Source organism: Pelodiscus sinensis, chromosome 18, assembly GCF_052426305.1.
Source record: "Pelodiscus sinensis isolate ZL-2025 chromosome 18, ASM5242630v1, whole genome shotgun sequence".
NCBI lineage: Eukaryota > Metazoa > Chordata > Testudines > Trionychidae > Pelodiscus > Pelodiscus sinensis.
Genome location: NC_143069.1, coordinates 31,642,164 through 31,664,996, shown reverse-complemented (window position 1 = coordinate 31,664,996; position 22,833 = coordinate 31,642,164). Strand labels below are relative to the sequence as shown.

Here is a 22,833-nt window from a genome sequence, read left to right as displayed (position 1 = left end):
CCCCTTCTTCAGATGACCGGAGTTTTGAGTTTAGGTTGTGCAGACCCAAAATAAACAGGAGAGAAGGGAGAGGGGGGAAGGGAAAAAAAGGAGGGGGCCGGGAAGCAAAGAGCAGAGGGTTGAAAATATCAAAGAGTAAAACAAGTGGGCAGAACTGACACTCTATAAGCACCTGAATATTGGACAGTTAAAAAGAAGCAGATAAGGATCAAAGGGCAGCAATAGATAGGAGGGATACTAACGCAAGAATCTACACAGACAAAGAGCTGTTTGCACCTTCATTTCATGTTAGGTTGATAATGTCCCAGCCGTCCCTAATCGCGGTTGAGGCTATCAGCGTGAGACTTGAACTTGTGGATGAATTGTAATTCCAACACCTCTCTGTGTATTTGCCTTGTAGAATTGGTGTGTGATAAGACAGACACCTGGAGATCTTGTCTGGCTGCTTTAGTGTCTGGGAACTGAGAGGAGCCTCGCTCGGCCTCCTAGATCATTCAAACACCCACTTTGCCTCTGGCCTCTGTCGCTATCTTTGTGACTCAGGGAGACCTTCCCGGGGAAGAATGGAGACGCCAGAGCCCGGGAATAACTATGGGACAAACATCAATGGAGGGTTTTCTGATTTGATTTATTCAGTTCAAGCATCTCCACAGGTGAGGATGGTTTGAAATAATTGTGCTACCGGCCTTCCCAACCCAACACAGCCTTGTTCAGCCCCAGGCTTTGCACGGAGGAACTAGCGATCGGACAGCAGCTGTCCGCAGCTCAGGGCCACCTGCGAAATGCATAGAGACGTCACTCGGTATCCATTGTAAAGAAAAGAGGACCACGAACGTTCTTGCCCTCTGTTATGAGACATAACATGAAGCCAAGACCATCCTGCGTCACTCTCTTTAGTTCAATCATTTCCTTAAACCATTGATTTCAAATAGCTTTAGGAACCAGAGTCAAAGTCCCATGAAGTTAATGGAAAGATTCTCATTACCTTCAAGGAGTTTCAGAATGGGCCTTAAGTGCCCTTTGTTTTCCTGTCTGCTTGCTTCTTGCTTCTTGCTTCTTTCTTTCTTTCTTAATTTAAAACTACAAGGGTATGTCTACACTATAGCGCTATTTCGAATTAACTTATTTCGAATTAGTTAATTCAAGATAAGCTAATTCAAAATAACGCAGCTATCCACAAAAACTAAATTGAAATAGTATTTTTCTAATTTGAAATAGCTCGTCCGCATTGAGTGGACCCTGAATCGAAGGTAAGGCTGGCCGGAACCAGTGCCGGCAGGACATCAGGGTCAGACTTAGTGTGTGGGGCTGCTGCCTCAGGCTAGCCGAGTTCTGTGCTTAAAGGGATCCGACCCCCCATCCCGGACAGACAGTTCTCAGGTTTCTCTGCTTGCTGGTCTACCTCGCTGAGGAACAGCAAAGCATTTGTGTCTCAGAGTGCTCTGCTTGCCCTCGCTCGAGATTAAGTGTCTACACAGCACTTATTTCAAATTAGCTATTTCGAATTTGGCGTTACTCCTCATAGAATGAAGTTTACCAAATTCGAATTGAGCACGCCGCTATTTTGAATTACATTTGAAATAGCGGTTTGCATGTATAGATGCTATTAAAGTGAATTGGAAATAACGGTTATTTCGAATGAACTTTGTCGTGTAGACATATCCCCAAACATTCGTTAGAACTCCCCGTCCACATGGGCCGCACTTTACACACGTTCCCTTCCGAACCCTGCCGTGCAAACTCAGGGTTCTCGGGGGACAAATACGAACTCTTGTCGTTGAGCTGATCCCTGGAAATAATGCAGCCAAGGGCCTGCGCGCTCTGGCACAGAGCAAAGAAGAGTATTTGTCTCCCTTTCTGAGTCAGTATTGTTATTAATAGACACTCGGGCTTTGGAGAACGCTTTTGAGTGGATCAAACCAGCCGATCGAGGGAAATCTGCACTAGATTCATCAGAATATCCTCTGATTTGTGTCCTGTGGGCAGGACGAGCGTTCCAGGTACCTGCATTTCCAAAGTTGGCTTTTAATCGGTCCGAAATAAAAAGAACTGTCTAGATTTCTCCTGCTGATCCCGTTGTGGGCAGGGGGCTGGACTCGATGACTCCTGAGGTCTCTTCCACCCCTGGGATTCCATGATCCTGGGTTGATGTCACCTCTGCTCCACAATGAAATGGAGCCCTGAGAACCGATGTGACGGGGGAGAAATATTCACTAAGCGCTAGTCTAGGGGTGCGACGGAGAGTGTATCCGACCCTCGCTCAGAAAGGCCAATGAACAGTCCCCGGAAAGGAGAGCTGGACTTAACTGAGGAGGACGCCGAGCCAGGGGAGGGTCTAGCAGGGGCTATAAACAGAGGACATTGGCTACTGAAAATTGGGCACGTTAATGCTCTTCCGATTGGACGTCCCATTCAATGAACGTTCCAAGCCAGGCTCCGTGTGCGTGTCCCCGTTCCAGGGCCCCTCTTCCGCAGCGTTTGAAATCATGTCCCTGTACATCAGGTATTGGCTAATAAATTGCGCCCCAGGCAGTTCACGTCCGAACAGGCGCCCGCGACCTCAATATCAGTGCACAAAGGAAACTCACTCGGCTCGCGGACGGCAAAGCTGAGCGGGACACTGGACTCAGCCCCCCGAGGGGCAGCAGCTCGTCCCCGGGAGAGTCTCTTCCCCGCACGCCGGATCCAGGCTCCTGGGGGCGCAGAGAGACGGCGGGTTAGAGGGGCCCCCGTCGCCCTGGGCTAGCCCCTGAGGGGAGCACGGGGCACAGACGGGGGGGGTCACCTCACCTAGGCTGCTCCCCTCGGGCGGCTGCAATAGGCCTCGGCCAGGATCAGCCCCAGGGCGAGCAGGACCCCGGCGCCCAGTCCCAGGCGGGCGATGTTGCCGTGGGTGAAATCGGGACGCTCCAGAGGGGCTTCTGAGGAGGAAGGGGAGAGTCACTCGGTGCTGGGACGGGGAGATCGGCAAATGGCCCTGGAAACAGAGCCACCGAGTCCTGCCGGTCAGGTCTGGCCTGGCCCCTCTCTGGGGGTCTCCCAGCTGTCATGGCCCTGGGGTCCTCCAGGGGCCAGACTCCTGTTGTCCAGGAGTTCCTGGGTGGGTGACCTGTTCCTTGAGCCTTCCAATGACCCTACTGTATTCCCCACAAGCACCATTGCCCAGCCTGTCTACTTTGCTGGGAGCCCATCCCCAGGGCGTCATGGCTGCTGCCAGACACAGCCAGGGCCAGGAGCTGCAGGATGCTGGGACGTCACCCGCGTCCCCCTCACCCCGTGGTGCCCAGGCCCAGCCAGAGGCAGCAGGACCTTTACAGGCATGGGAGGACGGGAGAGGGGGCTTTCCACTGGCCATCACTATGTTCCAGAGTAAACCTATAACTGTGAATGGGCGGGTACAAGTCTCTCTGGCTTGGAAGGTCACTGGGCAGCCCCCTGCAGAGGGGACCCCGGCTTCTGAGCCCTTCCCCCCAGGCTCTCTGCAGAGTCAGTCAGACAGACGGGATAAACGGGACCGTTATCTCCGGCTCCCCGTCCCCCACACCTCCTCCCAGGGGGATATGCCCTGAGCTGTGCCCCATGCGGACGTCCCTCTGGGGCCCGTTTCCAGCTCAGCACCCTAGTCTGGGGGGCACCCAGGCAGGGGCTGTGCTGGGGGAACCTCTGTTGGAACCTGACCAGCACCTCTCTAGTAACATCCCCCCCAAACTGGCATATGAAATGAGTCCTGGCAGGTCTCAGCCGACGGGGCGTTCGCTGGGGGGATCTGCCCCCGTCCCACCCAGCAGCTGTTCATGGCTCCCCCAGGGAGCAGATCAATGTGCAGCATGAATCTGTTTCTAGAGGCTCCAGGGGATTTCCTGCCCCCAAACCCGGTACCTGGCTGGGTCTGGGCTGCTGTAGTCTCCAGTGGAGTTGGGTGGGTTCCCCTGGTGGGAATAGAACCCGCATCTTCTGGGGAAGGGGAAGGTGTTGAGGTAGTTCCCAGCAGAGTCGGGTGGGTTCCCCTCGAAGGAGTAGAACCAGCGTGTGTCGCGGAGGGGGAAGGGGTTGAGAGAGTATCCAGCGGAGTCGGGTGGGTTCCCCTGGTGGGAATAGAACCAGCGTCTGTCGCGGAGGGGGAAGGGGCTGAGAGAGTTTCCAGTGGAGTCCGGTCGGTTCCCTCTGCAGAAGTAGAACCAGCGTCTGCGGGCGAATGGGGGGGTGGGGGTGAGAAAGCTGGAGCCCTCGTGTCTGTGGTTACTCCCCCAGAGGCTCCCCCCCCATCTGACACTGGCAGCTCCTCCCCGGGCTGAGCCGCTTCCCTGGGGAGAGGACGGGACCCGGGGATTCGTTCCGGCTCCTCCCCCGGGATCTCGGGACGGGGAGGATCGGCCCAGCCAGACCCTCGGCCAGACAGACCCTGCCTGGCGCCATGGAAACCGGAACCACAATCCCTAACGACTCGTGTCAATCGCCAGGAGCCCTGTCCTGGGCCAGCTGCCCCGCGTGCTCGGTGCTGTACGGACACAGGACACACGGACGGTCCCTGCCCAGCCGGGGGCCACTCCCCCCTGAGTCCCTGGGGGCCGGTCTGGGCGCGGTGTCCCTACTGCGGGGAGGAGCCCCCCGTCCCCACAGAGCTCAGGGGAGCTTGGCTGCCCCCCGGGCTGGGTCCCACCCGGGCGCTAATTCCCCCAGCCCAGACTGGCTCTGAGCTCCCCAGGGGGGTCGGGAACCACACGGGATTCGGCATTTGGGGCCCAGGTCTCACGCAGACACGGTCTGAGTCCGTCTGTCCGTCCCTCCCCAGACGTGCTCCCGTCCGGCCACCGCCCTGCGCTCCCGGGGCCCCACATCCCCACTGCCCCTCGGCCGGGCGTCCCCAGGGTCTGTCCGTCCCCCCGACAGAAGAGCTGAGCCCGTCGGTTCTGTGCAGGGACCGGCCCCCTCCAAAGGCCTGAAGGGCCCCGAGGGCGTTTGAGCGGGAGCCCTGTGCCCGGGGGTGAATTGCTCCATTTCTCCCGCTCACCTGCTCCCTGCAGCGCCATCATGGGGGGATCCAGCTGCAAAGCCCCAGCCAGGTCGGTTCCCTCTGCGGGATTGAAACGAGTGTGTGTGGGGGGGAAATTGAGCACCCGGCCCCAGGGGAGGGGCTGACACGGTGCCAGCGACTGGGCCGCTCGCCCCAGGACCCGGCGTTTGTTTCGGCTTCGGTGTCTAGCTGGGTGGGGGGTGAATTCAGCTCTGGGCTCCCCCCTGGCTGGTCCCTGGGTTCAGGGAGGAGCCTTCCCTGCTACCATGCTCTGCACTGGGGCGCTGGGCGCTGAGAAGCCGCCGGTTCCGTAGCTGCCCCCGTCGTCCTGCCGGGCGCTGGGGGTGGGAGATTCAGCCGTGGAGCCAGCAGGGTCTTTGTGATTTGAACAGGGCCCATCCCCATCCTTGGAGAGGGCAACGCCCCGGCGTGGTGCTCAGTCCAGCACCGGATGGTGACGTGTCCCCCCACAGAGATCAACCCCCCGGGCTGGCGGAGATGGAGGGTTTGGGGGGGGCCCTCCGGATACACAAACAAACCGGCATTAAATTGGGGTGACACAAACCCCTCACCTAGTACAATGATCTGCACGGGGTCGCTGGACACTGAGTAGGCAGCTGCTTCCGTCCTGGTGCTATAGCGACAGGTGTAGTTCCCACCGTCTTCCCGCCCAGCGCTGGCGATGGGGAATTCAGCCTCAGAGCCGGCAGGGTCTGTGTATTTCAGATAGGTCCCATCCCCGTCCTTGTAGAGCAGGAACCTCACGCCCAGCTGCTCAGTCCAGCACCGGATGGTGACGTGTCCCCCCACGGGGATCACCCCCCCTGGGCTGGCGGAGATGGAGGCTTTGGGGAGGGGCCCCTCTGGATGCACAAACAAACCGGCATTAAGTGGGGGCGACACAAACTGCAGCTGCCTGCTTCCCCTTCTGCCTGTCTGGGGCCCAGCAGGTTCCCCCTCGCCCGGCCCTGGGTACAGGCCCGGCCCCACGGCCACAGCCAGGGTAAGACCCAGGAGGAGAAAGGAGATTCCAACCCCTGACTCCTCCAGCTCCCCAGGGTCACCCCAGCCCTGCCCCCGCAGAAGCCAGGGGGCGAATTGGGATCTACCCTGCGGGTTTCTGCCCCACTTTTGTGCTATTTGAGCAAGCGGTGGGGCCCTGACTCGGTGTTTCCTGGGGGGAGGGGTTTGGGTGCAGGTGAATCCTCCCGCCGTGGTGCCCATCCCTGTACTGAGCCGGGCGGGGTCTCAGCCTCTGGCTGTGGGAGGGAGCCCAGGTCCCTCGTCTTGCCTGGGGAAACTCTCCTAGGTGCCCCGTGCCCCCCAGATACTCACGTCTCCGCGCCCTGCTCTGCCCGGCCAGCCAGCAGCCTGGAAAGAGACGGGTCGTTAGGGGCCAGATCCCAGAGCAAGTGGATCCCACAGATCTCAGCTCCCCTTCCCCCCATGGGCACACGCCCTGGTCTCAGATCCACCCAGCACAGGGGCCCACACTCTGGCTGTCCCCGATACTCACCGAGGAAGAGGACGGTGAGAGCAGAAGCCATGGGGGGCGGTGAAGGGCCCCTCTGCACTGCCACCCACACCCGGTGCCCAGCTGCACCCAGCCCCGAATACGGAGCTCAGCTGGTGGCTGCAGCGACAGGAAGGTGACGATGTCCCGTCTCTTCCTTTGTCCTTCGCACCTCGTCCATAATCTGCACAGACAATCTAGGGCAGTCGCAGTGAGCAGAAGTCTCTGCACAACCCTGGAAACCCTGGGACCGTCAGCCTGGCCAGGCCTCCTGCAGCCCCAGCTTGTGTGTGTTTCTGTGGGGGAGGGGCTACGACACCCTGCCAGCATGAGGAAGGTGCCCCAGGCTGGGAACCGGGAGACCTCAGGCCGTGTTCTTCCGTCTTCCACGAATCACGATCTCCATTCAGATGTCCCTCCCTCCCCGCAGCTTGTTTTACTGTCTGGGTTCAAGTGGCCGGTGACCCATGTAGGCAAAATTGATAGGTGATCATGCAAGTAAAGGTTGGCATGTGAACAAGGGGCAGAGTTAAGGGTGTTTGGAAATCGGTCACTGTGGCGTTTCCTGGTTCTGGAGGATTTCACTCTGCTGCCGTCCCTGCCAGCCTGAAAAGCTGCCCACGTGCGACAGGAGCCCTGGCACCGTGCGAGGAGCAGGCACGCTGGGAACGCCTGGGTCTGCGACCCCTTGCGCCATAGCGAAGCGGAGATGGCGGCTTCACAGTGTAACGCCTGATGCATCTGACGAAGTGGGTCTTTGCCCACGAAAGCTTATGCTCCTACACTTCAGTTAGTCTCTAAGGTGCCACAGGACTCCTCGCCGCTTTTGCAGATTCAGACTAACACGGCGACCCCTCTGATGCCCGGTTCTAAGGGTCTTTTCTCAGGGTGTGAACTGAGCAGACCAGGTCCAAAGGAAAATCAGAGGCAGAGAAATTCCATCCCAGGCCCCCAACGGGTCACCAGCTGGGAGAGACCCAGGGACCTGCCCAGCCCCCGCAGAGACCCTGCCCCCGGCTGAGGGAGACGCTGCCCGTGGGCGTGTGGCCGGGCTCAGGTACCAGCTGGGAACCGAGCCCCGTCTGTGGGCAGGCCCAGGTCGGCCTTGCTGCTGCTGGCGGATGCCGCACGCAGCTCCCGAGCCGGGGTGTCCTGCGCACGGACCAACGTGTCCTCGGCGGGAGCCGGTGGCAAAGCAAACGGCCCGTTGTGCCCGGCGCCCGGCAGGGCTGATGTGAGTGGGACAGGCCATTGGCCGTGAACAGACGGGGTGTCCCGAGCGATACGGGGCCGTCGGCAGCACGGCCTCACCCCCCCCCCAGCCCTGGTCGGATTCTAGCCCCCCGGCCCCTCCTTCCTTGTGTCCCCTAACCCCCCCCCATCTCATGTCCCCTCACATCCCAGCCCCTCCCCCTTCTGCCCCACCCCTTGTCCCCTCATGTCCCAGCCCCTCCCACTTCTTCTCCAGCCATGTCCCCTCACAACCTTCAGCCCCTCAGACCTATGGGGGAGCAGCCTGTCTTCCCTCACACCCGTATTCCCCATCCCAGACGGTGTGCCTCACCCTGACACCCTCCAGCTCCCTCCCTCAAACTCCCCCCGAGCCAGTTCCCCCAAACGCTGGCATTGGGGGGCCCAGTGGAGCCAGCAGTGAAATCGCTCTGCGTCCTGGTTGTTCACGGAGGTGCAATCCACAGGGGGAGCAGACGTCCCGTTTCAAAGGGACAGCCCCGTCTGTGAGCTCTGCTGCTGGGGTCCCCACTTTTAAAAGAGATGGGTCAATTGTCCCTTCTCTGCTCCCTCCCCTCCCATCCGTTCTGGGGGGTCCTGCTGCCGGCCGGGTCCTTGCTCACAGCCCCTCACTCCAGCCGGGCTGGGGCGCCTCCCGCCCACCCGCCTCCTCTCTAGTCGGTTAACCGGTCAGCCCCGGCACTGAACCCGCTCCCCGATTCAAGGGGATTTTACATCCCTCCTGCCAACAACGTGTTTTATCAGGGAAACGCGGCCCCTGGCCTGAGGCCCCGGGAGCCCCCGGCCTTCCCCCGCCAGGCTGGGCCAAGCTGCCTGCCTCGACCTGCCACAGCTGGAAAGACATTCCCCCTCCCCCAGCTGTGCCCACAGGGGCTGCAGTGGAGAGGTGACGGGTTCGTGCGGAGGATGCACCCCAAATCGCCAGCCTTGCTCGGGCACCGGAGTAATTTGTGTTGTGTGGGGCAGACAGTGGAAATGGCCAGACGTCAGGGGGTGCAGGCTGCCCCGGGGGGAGAGGGCAACCCCAGCCCCTCTCTCCCCACAGCCTCTTGGGGCCACGTGAGAAACACTTCTCCATGGGTGCTGCAGCTCCAGTCCCCCCAATTGGGGCAGGTCTAGGTTTGTCTCCGCCCCTGCATCCCCAGCCAGAATGAGGAATGCAGAAAACTGGGCACTTTCCCCTCGCGCCCTGACAAAGGAGACCAGCCAGCGATGTCCCTGTATGAACTGGGGGGGAGGTGTAGCCCCCCTCCCTCCCAAAGGGAGTATGCAGCGGTGGGGATGTTCGGGGCTGGGACAGGGGTTGGGTGCCCCCAGCCAGCCCCTTTCAGCTGCTGGGTGATTCTGTCTCTTTTCTCTGTGATCTTATGAGAAGCCTCAGTCCCATTCTGAGCCCCTCCCATTGTCCTGGCACAACCAGCCCCCGACTTTGCAGACAGACAGACTCACAGACTCACAAGAGCAGCCGTACTGGGTCAGACCAAAGGTCCATCTAGCCCAGTATCCTGTCTGCTGACAGTGGCCAGCGCCAGGTACCCCAGAGTGGGTGGGCCGAAGACAATGATCAAGCGATTTGTCTCCTGCCATCCCTCTGCCACCTCTGACAAACAGAGGCCAAGGACACCATTTTATCCCCTGGCTAATAGCCTTTTATGGATTTAACCTCCATGAAATTATCTAGCTTCTCTTTAAACTCTATTATAGTCCTAGCCTTCACAGCCTCCTCTGGCAAGGAGTTCCACAGGTTGACTACACGCTGTGTGAAGAAGAATGGGGGAGGGAGGAAAGATGGCGTGAGCGGGGGTGGGGCTTTGGAGAAGGAGGTGGGGCAAATGCATTTGGGTGTGAGGTAGATCCTGCGTGGCACTTAAATTCCAAAAGTGATCTTGTGCTTAAAAAGGTTGGAGACCCGTGAGCTAGAGAATCCCTGGCAGGCGTCTGTCCAACCTGCTCTTCAATATCTCCAGGGACGGAGATTCCACAACCGCCCTCGGCAATTTATTCCAGTATTGAACCACCCTGCCAGCCAGGACGTTTTTACTTCGACAGCAAACCACCCAATGATTGAAGTTCAGCGCAGGAATCTACTGCGCACGTTCAGTGCTTCTGCGGAAAAGCGCCCGTGCCAGTCTAGACGCTCTTTTCCGCAAATGCTTTGAACGGAAAACGTTTCCGTTCAAAGCATTTGCCGAAAATCATGCCCGTCTAGACGTAGCCAATAAGTTCAAGAAGGATCCATTCATCAGTGGCTACAAGCCAGCCTGAAAGGAGCTAGGCTTCCTGTCTTTGAGCTAGGAGCTGTTTGCAATTCTGCCCCCATTCAAGACATCAATGATTATTCAAGGAGATGAGCTCCGTCGCCCCCACTGTCCGGGGGAAATTAGCACATTTCCCAAGTGGCTCTGGGGCGTCTGTGGCCTCGGGAGGAGGGAGGGAGACAGATCTGGGGAAGCCACCGTGCAAAGCAAACAGTTAAAGATGAACTTTGCATGAGGTAACGCCAGCGCGGGCTCTTTCTTGGGGGAGCTGGGTCACCTCGCGCCCCCCTTGGAATTTCTTCACACCCCCCAAGGGGACACGCCCCCAGTTTGGGAACCTATGCCTTGGGGTATGTCTACTGGAAGAATCCCAAAATAGCTTTTCTGCCTCTATTGAAGCAGAATTCGAAATCGATTTTGAAATAATGGGCGGCTTATTCCGACATCCGCCCTCATTCCATGAGGGTTAATGGGAATTTCGGGGTAGCAAGTTATTTTGAGCTAAGCATGCCGTGTAGACACATCCTTAGAGACTAACAAAAATATCCCTAGCTTCGTGAGTGTTTGTGGGCAAAAGCCACTTCCTGCAGAGGCTCATCTGCGGAAGTGGGTTTTACCTGTGAAAGCTCATGAAACTAGCTCCTTTAGATTTTGAAGAGTTTGCTTGTTTGCAGGTTTGTTTGTGCAAAATAAAGTCACACGTCGCGATTACCCAGATACCCAATTTTGCATAAACATTTCTGCAACGTAAAGTAGCAGAATGCGTTACTTTTTACACCAAAATATGCTGGGTGAAAGGTTTAAATGATTATTTGTGGGTTTCATTGGGGAAAAAGTCATGACCATTATGAGCAGAGGTCGTAAGAAATAGTTGCTAACAAAATTAAAATCAAGTCGCCGCTTTAACTATCAGTTGAGTACAAAGAAAATGTTTACTGTTCCAAACCACGAAATCATTCCAATGAGTTACTGAAAAGAGTAATGGAACCTGTAGGAGTTTCTGATTCAAATGTTCTAGGTATGGGAATTATTCTATAAAATGAATAATTGTGACGGCGCGTTGGGGTTTCCCTGACTCCTGTACCCCCATAGAGGCACGAACAGACTCCACCAGCCAGTAGACTAGAGGGAGTTTATTGCTTCTCCAGGATACAGCACAGCACAGATGTAATCTGGTTCCAGGGCCAGGCCTAGGTTGCCTCAGCCCCCCTTGAGACGGGGGAGACTGGGCCCCTAAATCCCAGCCCCTTGCTTAGGCTGCTTCCTCCATGATGCCAGACAGAAACTGACTCTCCGCCAGCCCTGCCCCCCAGACAAGGGTTGGGCTCTACCTTCCTCCCTTTGTCTCTCTCCCTGGGAGGCGACCTGTCGGACAGGTTGGGAGCCCCTTGCCTAGTGACTCATCTGCTGTCCTGTTGGGCCGTGCTACAAATAGCCGCCAGTGGAGGTCACCCACTACCCAAGCCCAGCAACCAGCAAGACACCCCCATAGCACACTGGGTTATAGAGGAGACAGCCCGCCTCCACTACGTTACAATAATGTTGGAAGGTGAAATCTTCTTTGACTTCCCTTTTGCAGGCACATTAATAAAAAATTCTATTATGTATTTCTTGAACTTGAACTCAGTCTGTTGAGGCTAATCCCCACTCTGGCACAACGAATGCAGAAGTGGGGGCTGCAAAAGTACCCCCAAACCTGATCTTTCCAGGCTCTGGTATAAAACTTCCCCCCAAAATCCTAAAAACCTAGATTTTAGGGACAAAAATCCACTGCCACCATCAAGTGCTTTTGAACCCACAAACTGGGGTGGACACTTGAAACCAATCCCAGGACACCCCAAGCTCTTTTCCCCAAAGAGCTTGAGAAAGAAAAGAGAAAATACCAACTGCAGTCCATGGTAGCTGCCTCCTAGTCAGAGGCCTGCAGACACCCACAGACAGATTTTCCAGGGCACAGAAATGAGCCCAAACCAGGATAATAAAAAAGAAAGAACTTTTATTACCAAAACAATCCTACCGTTGCAAGCATAACTAAGGTGACTGGATGGTCAGAGTCACAAATTAATAAACTCATGGGGGATTCCCATGGGCTCAGGACTTACAGAAGGGAGAATAAAAAACCCATTTCTAACAGCACAGACATCAGATCCAAATTCCCAAACCAGAAAACAATAAAACCTAACAGATTTACCTAGACTTTGCCCAACTTACAGATGGTGAAAAGTCTTTTCTTGGCGAGAGACATGTCTTCTGTCTCCCTCAGTATCTAGAGCATGGGTTCCGAAACTGGGGGTGTGTACCCCCTGGGGAGGGTGAAGAAATTCCAGGGGGGGCATGAAGCGACCTAGCCTCCTACCCCCATCAAGTCTTTCAGTCCCTTTTTTTTTTTTTTGCTCAACAAGTTTTGCTGCTATTGGGGGGGGGGGGGGGGGGTTTCAAAAATCAAAAAGGGGGGGCGTGATGCCAAAAAGTTTGGGAACCACTGATCTAGAGAGACAGCTGCCCAGAGCCAAAGGTGGGAAATCTAAAATTCCTTTGTCCCAGTTTGAAATTCCTACTTCCATGACTATTGTCCAACCACTCACCTGGCTAGGGAGGGTTAACCCCTTAGCCACCAAGCCAGCACTCTGGGTTATGACAGAGTCAAACCTCCCTAACCCCCAGCTTCCTTCTGCCCACTAGCCAGTGGCTGCACCAACACAGCCTGCGTCACTCCCCACTCTAGGGGCCTGGCCACACACCCACTGGCAGCTCGGGCGGAGGGAGGGCCTCTGTGGGGGGCATGGGATGGTGTCTGAGTCTCTCCCAGATAGTAACCTCTGTGGAGGGCACAGGATGGAATTTCTCCTGCTCCCGTTTTCTTTTGGACCTGCCTGATTTAATTCCCAGGCTGAGAAAAGACCCTTAGAACCAGGCATTACAGGGTAAAGCCGCCATCCCCCCTCTGCTGCGGCACAAGGGGCAGCAAATCCAGGAGTTCCTTATTGCATTGGGCCAAGGCTCGTGCCGCACACGGGCAGCTGAAACCCTCCAAACTAGGAAATCCCACTTCCTGTTTCCCAAACACCCTTAACTCTGCCCCACACTAACATGCCTCCTGACACCTTAGTTTAACTGCAGAGTCATTGTATTTACATGAGTCACCAGCCACTTGAATCTAGAAAGAAAGAAAGAAAGAAAGAAAGAAAGAAAGAAAGAAAGAAAGAAAGAAAGAAAGAAAGAAAGAAAGAAAGAAAGAAAGAAAGAAAGAAAGAAAGAAAGAAAGAAAGAAAGAAAGAAAGAAAGGGGGAGGGGAATCTTCATGGCGAAGAATCAAAGCCTCCAAAACCAGGAAATGCCACTTACTGTCTCCCAGTCACTCTTAACTCTGCCCCCTCATTCACATGCCTTATGACACCTTCCTTAATTACATGATCACGGATTAATTTTATTTACATAAGTCACCAGCCGCCTGAATCAAGGAAGGAAAAAAGGAAAGAAGGAAAATCCTCATGGAAATAATGGTCAGTCAAAGCCTGAATATCTGACCAGTGGTCTCTGAGCCCCCAGCCTGGTGCGCCCTCCCCAGGATGAAGGAGACCCCCCCCCTCCCTCTCCACCGAGACAAGGCCAAGCTGGAGCTGCAAGGCCCTGGGCCAGGCTGACAGTTTCAGGCTTTCCTCGGTTTTGACGACACGATATTTTGCCTGCAGATTAGCGACAAGGCGGGATGGAGGCAGGAAGAGATGATATAGGGTCGGCTTCCTGTAGCTGAAAACACTATCTCGGCTCCTTATCTGGGGTTGGGTGGGGCTGGGACCCAGGGTGCTGGTGGCGCCCCTCACTGCCCCATTTTGGGATCTCCTCTCACCATCCTCTTCCTTGGTGGGTATTGCAGGCAGCCAGGGCATGTGCCCATGGGGGGGGTATCTGAGACCAGGGCGTGTGCCCGTGGGGGGGATCTGAGACCAGGGCAAGTGCCCATGGGGGGGTCTGAGACCAGGGCGAGTGCCCGTGGGATGGAAGCTGAAGCATGTGTCCAAGGGCGAGGGTGTGGGTCTGTGCAGCTGGGTGGGGCGGCACCAACTTCTGGGGGTTTATGCAGAGACCGTAAGCTGAGCCTGTTCTCCTGGGGGGGTCGCTGTGTCACTCCCTGGGGGCCGCGCTCCCTGCCCCGTTGTCTCGGTGACTCGCCCAGGTTCAGGTGAGGGGGGTGGCGGTGGGGCCCCCTGACTCCTGCTGACGGTGGCATACAGGACGGGCTCGGGGGCAGGGGCCGGGGCCTCCTGCTTGGCCTGCAGCACCTGGCGATCCAGCTCGGTGTAGGTGAGTCCCTCGGCGCCGGGGTCGGGCTCCTGGGGCTAGGAGGGGAGAGTCACTGTGTGTGTCAACAGCAGCACACGCACACACACACACACACACACACAAGCACCCGGCCCTGACACCCAGAGCCCCACGGCAGAGATCAGGGAATGCCCCTCCCCCCCTTGGCACCTGCCCCCACGCAGTCCCGCTGGCCCCTGCAAAGCTCAGACACACACAGAGGTTTGGGGGGCTCAGGGTGAGTTTGGGGGAGCTGGGCCAGGATCTGACTCGCTGTCAGGGCTTGTGAGGGGAGGCACTTACCAGGACATCCTGCTGCTTTCCCTGACCCACGAGGGCATCTGTGGAACAGAGACACCCCCCTGGTGAGGAGCTGGGCCAAGATCCAGCCCTGCAGCCCCATGTGAGCCCTTCACAAACTAGCCTGCCTGCTCCCAGCACACCAGGGTAGGGCTGGGTCACTAGCCCCATGGGGAAACTGAGGCACGAAGCAGGGCAGGGTCATCCTCAAACGTGCAGAACGAGCCAGGGCTGCATCCCACATCAACATGCCCCCAGGGGACACCCTGCCCCTCAGACACCCCCTCTTGTCGAACGTACACACTGTAGTTGCAGTTGCAGCCTCCAATTCCCTGTAGGAAGAGAGCAAGAGAGAGACTGTAACAGAGTCCAGGAGCCCTGGCTCCCAGCCCCAACCCCCCGGCTCTAACCACTAGGCCCCACTCCTCCCAGAGCCAGAGAGAGAAGCTAGGAGTCCTGAGGCAGGTAGATGGGGGGGGGGCAGAACTGGGGTCTCACCTGCTCTGCCTCGATGCTGGTCCCTCCCCTGCAGAGACACGAAGCAGAATTGTCCACAAGTCGACCCGGGTCCCTGTGCCAGCCCTGCCCCTCCGCCCCACAGGGCAGCTGGGATGGGAGTCCACCCCCCCCAACACACACTCTGTCAGGGGAGCCCCCATCCCTCTCGCTGCTGAGAGACAGTCTGAGCCCCACCCCGTGCTGCATAGCGCCCCCTACAGACCCCTGTGCCCCATACCGACCCCCTCAGCCCCTCCCACAGACATCCCGCCCCCGCTACGGAGCCCCCCGCCCCACACTGTTCAGCACAGCGCCCCCTAGTGCTGCCCGAGGGCCATGGCACCAGCGCTGAGAGCCAGGGGACAACGCCCCCTGCTGAGCCCCCTGCCCCACCCCTGGGTTCCCGGCCTGTCTCCCCTCCAAGCCTGCTTAGCTGCGAGTTTAACCCTTCCCTCGCTGGCGCACTCACGGGCTCGGGTGCATCTGCGGCAGAGGAGAAGGAGGAGGAGGAGGAGGAGGAGGAGGCCGGCGACTCCCACGATCACCCCAGCGACGATGGCGCTGTTTAGATCTGATTCCGATCCACCTGGGAAGCAGCAGGAGGCCGTGATCGGCTGGTTCTTCACCTGCTGCCCCATCCCCGCCCCCTCCAGGACCCACAGTAATGGGGCTGGTGCAGGGGGAAGAGCAGAGGGGATTCTGGGTAGGAGTGGTTGGGACGTTCACTGCCAATGGCAGGGGCTGTCCTAGGGGTAAAGAGGTGGGAGGGGGGAGGTACCACAGATGCTCTGTGAAGCCAGCTGGGCCCAGATCACACAACCCGGACCCCTGGGTCCTGCCGCTGTCCTGAGAATTTGGCACAAGGATCACTGGAGAGGGAGGATAGCAATGGGGAAGGGCTTTTGGCTGGGGAGGGCCTTTGGGATTGTTGGGAGAACCGTGCCCTGCAGAAGCGATCAGTAGTGGAAGACATAACAGCGCTGTCTTTCCACTGGCCATCACTAGGTTCCAGAGTGAACATGCTGCTGTGAATGGCAGGTTCAAGTGTTAACTCCATGTCTCTCCAGGTTGTAAGGTTAACACCCTGCTGGGCTGCCCGCCGTGGAGGGGATCCCTGCTTTCAGCCCTTCCCCCAGGCTCTCTGCAGAGTCAGGCAGACACACGGGATACATGGGACAGTTACGCCCGGCTCTCCATCCCCCACCCCTTATCCCAGGGGGATATGACCTGAGCTGTGCCCCACATAGCTGTCTCTGTGTCGCCCGTTTGCAGCTCAGCACCCTAGTCTGGGGGGCACCAGGGCAGGGGCTGTGCTGGGGGAACCTCTCTTGGGACCTGCCCAGCACCTCTCCAGTAGCTTTCCCCCCCCACCCCGGCATATGAAATGAGTCCTGGCAGGTCTCAGCCCAGACGGGGCGTTCGCTGGGGGGATCTGCCCCCGTCCCACCCAGCAGCTGTTCATGGCTCCCCCAGGGATCAGTTCCTCACGCAACATGAATCTGTTTCTAGGGATACCAGGGGGGTTTCCTGCCCCCAGCCCCGGTACCTGGCTGGGTCGGGGCTGCTGCAGTTTCCAGCAGAGTCGGGGCGGTTCCCCTTGCAGGAGTAGAACCAGCGTCTGTCGCGCAGGGGGAAGGGGCTGAGAGAGTTTCCACTGAAGTCGAGGTGATTTTCCCATTACAGCCACAACCAGCGTCTGTGGGGAAATGAGGGGGTGGGGTGAGAAATCTGGAGCCCTCGTGTCTGTGGCTACTCCCCCAGAGACCCCCCCCCATCTGACACTGGCGGCTCCTCCCCTGGCTGAGCCGCTTCCCTGGGATTCGGGCCGGCTCATCCCCCTGGGATCTCAGGACGGGGAGGATTGGCCCAGCCAGACCCTCGGCCAGACACAGACCCTGCCTGGCGCCGTGGAAACCGGAACCACAATCCCTAACGACTCGTGTCAGTCGCCAGGAGCCCTGTCCTGGGCCAGCTGCCCCGCGTGCTCGGTGCTGTACGGACACAGGACACACGGACGGTCCCTGCCCAGCCGGGGGCCACTCTCCCCTGAGTCCCTGCGGGCCGGTCTGGGCGCGGTGTCCCTACTGCGGGGGAGGAGCCCCCCATCCCCACAGAGCTCAGGGGAGCTTGGCTGCCCCACGGGCTGGGTCCCACCCGGGCGCTAATTCCCCCAGCCCAGACTGGCTCTGAGCTCCCCAGGGGGGTCGGGAACCACACGGGATTCGGCATTTGGGGCCCAGGTCTCACGCAGACACGGTCTGAGTCCGTCTGTCCGTCCCTCCCCAGACGTGCTCCCGTCCGGCCACCACCCTGCGCTCCCGGGGCCCCACATCCCCACTGCCCCTCGGCCGGGCGTCCCCAGGGTCTGTCCGTCCCCCCAGACAGAAGAGCTGAGCCCGTCGGTTCTGTGCAGGGACCGGCCCCCTCCAAAGGCCCTGCGGCGGCGTCGTGGGGGGGATCCGGCTGCTGGGGCCCAGCCTGGTCGGTTCCCTCTGTGGGATTGAAACACACGTGGGCTGGGGTGGGGGCAGGATGGGGCCCCGCACTCGGAAGGGGTTGGGGGAGGGGCTGACACAGCGACTGGGCCGCTCGCCCCAGGACCCGGCGTTTGTTTCGGCTTCGGAGTCCGGCTGGGTGGGGGGTGAATTCAGCTCTGGGCTCCCTCCCGGCTGGTCCCTGGGTGCAGGGCAGAGCCGGGCTCTGAGCATCCGCAGGGCGGGGGCAATGCAGGCAAGGGGAGGCGGAGCCTTCCCAAGTGGGTATCCGCCCCCTCGCCGGGGAGTGATGAGGGTGGGGCTACAGCTCAGCAGCCCCGCCCCTCCCGATGGCCAGTAGAGATCCGGTTGGGGTGGGCGGGGCTTGGCTCCAGGGGCGGGGCCTCAGACAGAAGGGGCAGGGCTTGGTCTGGCTTTCTTCCCCTACCCCCGCCCATGAGTGACATGTTGGTGCAGAGACGCCCTCCCACACACAGGACCCGCTGGACGAGGGGCTGGGAGGTCAGAGGTCGCGCCGGGCCCCTCACCTGCCCCCCCCCCCCCGCTCCAGGGTCGCTGGACTCCCACCGGGTGCGGCTCCCAGTGGGTGACAGTAGCAGGTGGAGCTGCCTCTGCCGGCCCCGCTCGCTCTGGGGGTGGGAAATTCCACCCAGCTCAGTCCCAGCCCCCCCCCCCCGCCGCCTGCCTGGCCCCCCCCCGGTCCAGGACACACTGCAGCCCCCGGCGCTGACCCCCGCACCAGGCGCTCACAGCTCCCCCAGAGCAACTTCTCCCATTGGGGCGCGGGGAGGTGGGCGGTTCGGGGGAGCTGGGCTCTGCTTTGAGGGGCATGAGACAGACCCCGGCCTGGCAACCGCGCCCGGCCCCAGCCTGGAGTGTCAGTGTCAGGGTCTGCCCTGGGATCCCCAGAACCACCGGAGATCTGCCCCTCCGGCCCCCAGCCACCTCCAGGGGCCAAGATCTCCCCTCACCCAAAGGTCAGGGGCTGGGCACCTGCTGGGAGCCTGGGACTGGCTGGAGGGGGGGCTGGGAAAGGCCCCAGACCTGCTACCCTGATCTGCACAGGGGCGCTGGGCGCCGAGATGCCGCCTGTTCGGTTGCTATAACGACAGGTGTAGCTGCCCCCGTCACCCTGCCGGGACAGCGCCGGCCTTGCCATGAGGCGAACTGAGGCGGCTGCCTGAGGTGCCAGGCTGTGGGGGGCCCCACTAGGACCCCGAGTGTGGAAAATTGTGTCTGCTGCTGGTGCGTGTGTATTCTCTCTGCTCTGCGTGCACGGAGATGGGGGAGTGCTGGGCTGGACGAAGGGGACGCAGGACAAAATGGAGTCTGGGGGGGCATCATTTGAGCTCCCCGCCTCAGGTGCCAACATGTTGTGGGTCGTCCCTGGCTGGGGGTGGGGAATTCAGCCGCGGAGCCAGCAGGGTCTTTGTGATTTGTACAGGGCCCATCCCCATCCTTGGAGAGGGCAACGTCCCGGCCTGGTGCTCAGCCCAGCACCGGATGGTGACGTGTCCCCCCACGGGGATCACCCCCCGGGGCTGGCGGAGATGGAGTGTTTGGGGAGGGCCCTCTGGATGCACAAACAAACCGGCATTAAGAGGGGGTGACACAAACCGTGGCCGCCTGCTTCCCCTTCTGCCAGCCCCTGACTGCTCCAGCTCCCCAGGGTCACTCCAGCCCTGCCCCCCAGCAGCCAAGGGGCGAATTGGGATCTACCCTGCGGGTTTCTGCCCCACTTTTGTGCTATTTGAGCAAGCGGTGGGGCCCTGACTCGGTGTTTCCTGGGAGCAGGGGCTTGGGTGCAGGTAAATCCTCCCGCCGTGGTGCCCATCCCTGTAATGAGCCGGGCGGGGTCTCAGCCTCTGGCCGTGGGAGGGAGCCCAGGTCCCTCGTCTTGCCTGGGGAAATTCTCCTAGGTGCCCCGCGCCCCCCAGATACTCACCTTCCCCTGCCCCGCTCTGCCCGGCCAGCCAGCAGCCTGGAAAGAGATGGGTTGTTAGGGGCCAGATCCCAGAGCAAGTGGATCCCACAGATCTCAGCTCCCCTTCCCCCCATGGGCACACGCCCTGGTCTCAGATCCACCCAGCACATGGGCCCACGCTCTGGATGTCCCCGATACTCACTGAGGAAGAGGACGGTGAGAACAGACGCCATGGCGGGGCGGTGAGGGGCCCCTCTGCACTGCCACCCACACCCGGTGCCCAGCTGCACCCAGCCCCGAATATGGCGCTCAGCTGATGGCTGCAGCGACAGGAAGGTGACGATGTCTCGTCTCTTCCTGTGTCCTTCTCACCCTAATCTGCAGGATACATCTAGGGCAGTCGCAATAAGCAGAAGTCTCTGCACAAACCTTGGGACCGTCAGCCTGGCCAGGCCTCCTGCAGCTCCATCTTGTGTGTGTTTCTGTGGGGGAGGGGCCATGACACCCTCCAATGCACCCTGCCAGCATGAGGAAAGTAACCCAGGCTGGGAGCCAGGAGACCTCAGGCCATGTTCTTCCCCCTTCCACGAATCACGATCTCCAGGCAGTGTCTGGTGACCCACGCAGGAAAAATTAATAGGTGATCCAGCAAGTAAAGGTTGGCATGTGAATGAGGGGCAGAGTTAAGGGTGTTTGAGATCGGTCACTGTGGCATTTCCTGGTTCTGGAGGATTTCACTCTGCTGCCGTCCCTCCCAGCCTGAAAAGCTGCCCACGTGTGACAGGAGCCCTGGTACCATGCAAGGAGGGGACACGATCGGGAACACCTAGGTCTGCGGCCCCTTGCGCCATTCCTGAGCGGGGATGGCGGCTTTACACTATAACCCCTGGTTCTAAGGGTCTTTTCCCAGGGTGTGAATTGAACAGACCAGGTCCAAAGGAGTAATTTGTGTTGTGTGGGGCAGACAATGGAAATGTCCAGACCTCAGGGGTGCAGGCTGCCCCGGGGGGAGAAGGCAACCCCAGACCCTCTCTCCCCACAGCCGCTTGGCATTTCCCCCAGCTGGGGCAGGTGCAGGTTCATCTGTCTCTCTGCGCCTCCAGCGAGAGTGAGGAATGCAGGAAACTGGGCACTTTCCCCTCGCGCCCTGAGAAAGGAGAACAGCCAGCGATGTCCCTGCACAAATGGGGGGTACAGTGCCCCCACCCTTCCTAAAAGGAGCCTGGGGTGAGGAGGTTCAGGGCTGGGACAGTCCCAGACAGGGGTCGGGTGCCCCCAGCCAGCCCCTTTCTGCTGCCGGGTGATTCTGTCTCTTTTCTCTGTGGTCTTATGAGAAACCTCAGTCCCATTCCAGGCACCTCCCACTGTCCTAGCACAACCAGCCCCTGACTTTGCTTTAAGTTTGTTAAGGGGAGGCTGCCTGCCCAATGTGGTGGTCTCAGCTCTTATTGTGTAGGAGGAGTTCTTGACCAGACAGACAGACAGTGCATAGACTCATAGAACCCTGTTACCGGCAGGGACCTCGAGAGGTCATCGAGTCCAGTCCCCTGCCCTTGCGGCAGGACCAAGCACCAGCTAGATCATCTCCATCATCTGTCCAACCGGTTCTTCAATATCTCCAGGGATGGGGTTTCCACAACCTCCCTCTGCAATTGATTCCAGTGTTGAACCACCCTGACAGGCAGGAAGCTTTTCCTAATGTCCAGCCTCAACCTCCCTTGCTGCAATTTAAGCCCCTTGCTTCTCGTCTTTTCAACAAAGGTCTAGAACAATTTTTCTACCTCCTCCTTGTCACACCCTTTTAAGTATTTGAAAACCGTGATCATGTCCCCTCTCCGTCTTCTCCTTTCCAAACTAAACAAGCTCGATTCTTTCAGTCACCTCCAAAGCTCCTGTTTTCTAGGCCTTTCATCCTGTTTGATGCTCTTCTCCGGACCCGCTCCAATTTCTTTTCTGTAGACCCAGAGGGGGCATTCTGTTTCGAGCTCTGTTTCACTTCTACAGGAAACCACATTGATGAATGAAGTTCAAAGCTGGAATCTACTGAACACTTTTCCTCCTGCCCACCAAAATAAATCCAGATATTTACCCAGAAATTAACTAAGACTCTTTTCATAGAATCATAGAATACTAGGACTGGAAGGGACCTCGAGAGGTCATCGAGTCCAGTCCCCTGCTCTCATGGCAGGACCAAATACTGTCTGACCATCCCTGATAGACATTTTTCTAACCTACTCTTAAATATCTTCAGAGATGGGGATTCCACAACCTACCTGGGCAATTTATGCCAGTGTTTAACCACCCTGACAGTTAGGAACCTTTTCTTAATGTCTGACCGAAACCTCCCTTGCTGCAGTTTAAGCCCATTGCTTCTTGTTCTATCCTCAGAGGCCAAGATGAACAAGTTTTCACCCTCCTCCTTATGACACCCTTTTAGATACCTGAAAACTGCTATAGTCTCCCCCCTCAATCTTCTCTTTTCTAAACTAAACAAACCCAATTATTTCAGCCTTCCCTCATAGGTCATGTTCTCTAGACCTTTAATCATTCTTGTTGCTCTTCTCTGGCCCCTCTCCAATTTCTCCACATCCTTCTTGAAATGCGGTGCCCAGAACTGGACACACTATTCCAACTGAGGCCTAACCAGCGCAGAGTAGAACGGAAGAATGACTTCTCGTGTCTGGCTCACAACACACCTGTGAATGCAGCCTAGAATCATGTTTGCTTTTTTTGCAACAGCATCACACTGCTGACTCATATTCAGCTTGTGGTCCACTATGACCTCTAGGTCCCTTTCTGCCGTACTCCTTCCTAGACAGTCGCTTCCCATTCTGTAAGTGTGAAACTGACTGTTCCTTCCTAAGTGGAGAACTTGGCATTTGTCTTTATTAAACTTCATCCTGTTTACCTCAGACCATTCCTCCAATTTGTCCAGATCATTTGAATTATGACCCTATCCTCCAGAGCAGTCGCAACCCCTCCCAGCTTGATATCATCTGCAAAGTTAATAAGCGTACTTTCTATGCCAATATCTAAATCATTGATGAAGATAGTGAACAGAGCCCGTCCCAAAACAGACCCCTGCCGAACCCCACTTGTTATACCACAGCATGATTGTGAACTATTAATAACTACTCTATGAGTATGGTTATCCAGCCAGTGATGCACGCACCTTATATTAGCCCCATCTAAGTTGTATTTACCTAGTTGATTGATAAGAATATCATGCAAAACCGTATCAAACACCTTACTAAAGTCTAGGTATCCCACATCCACCG

General features: G+C 58.0%; 1 protein-coding gene across 1 annotated transcript; it reads right to left on the bottom strand.

The window, feature by feature from the left end:
• Positions 1-11,074: 11,074 nt before the first annotated feature.
• Positions 11,075-19,788, bottom strand: LOC142825591 (uncharacterized). Its single transcript, XM_089770443.1, has 8 exons — positions 19,758-19,788; positions 19,577-19,705; positions 16,683-16,832; positions 15,606-15,722; positions 15,137-15,164; positions 14,939-14,970; positions 14,642-14,679; positions 11,075-14,376 (listed from the first exon to the last, which is right to left on the bottom strand). Exons 1-8 carry the CDS (start codon positions 19,786-19,788, stop codon positions 14,113-14,115), a joined length of 789 nt encoding a protein of 262 aa, XP_089626569.1. The 3' UTR covers positions 11,075-14,112.
• Between the last annotated feature and the right edge of the window lie 3,045 nt (positions 19,789-22,833).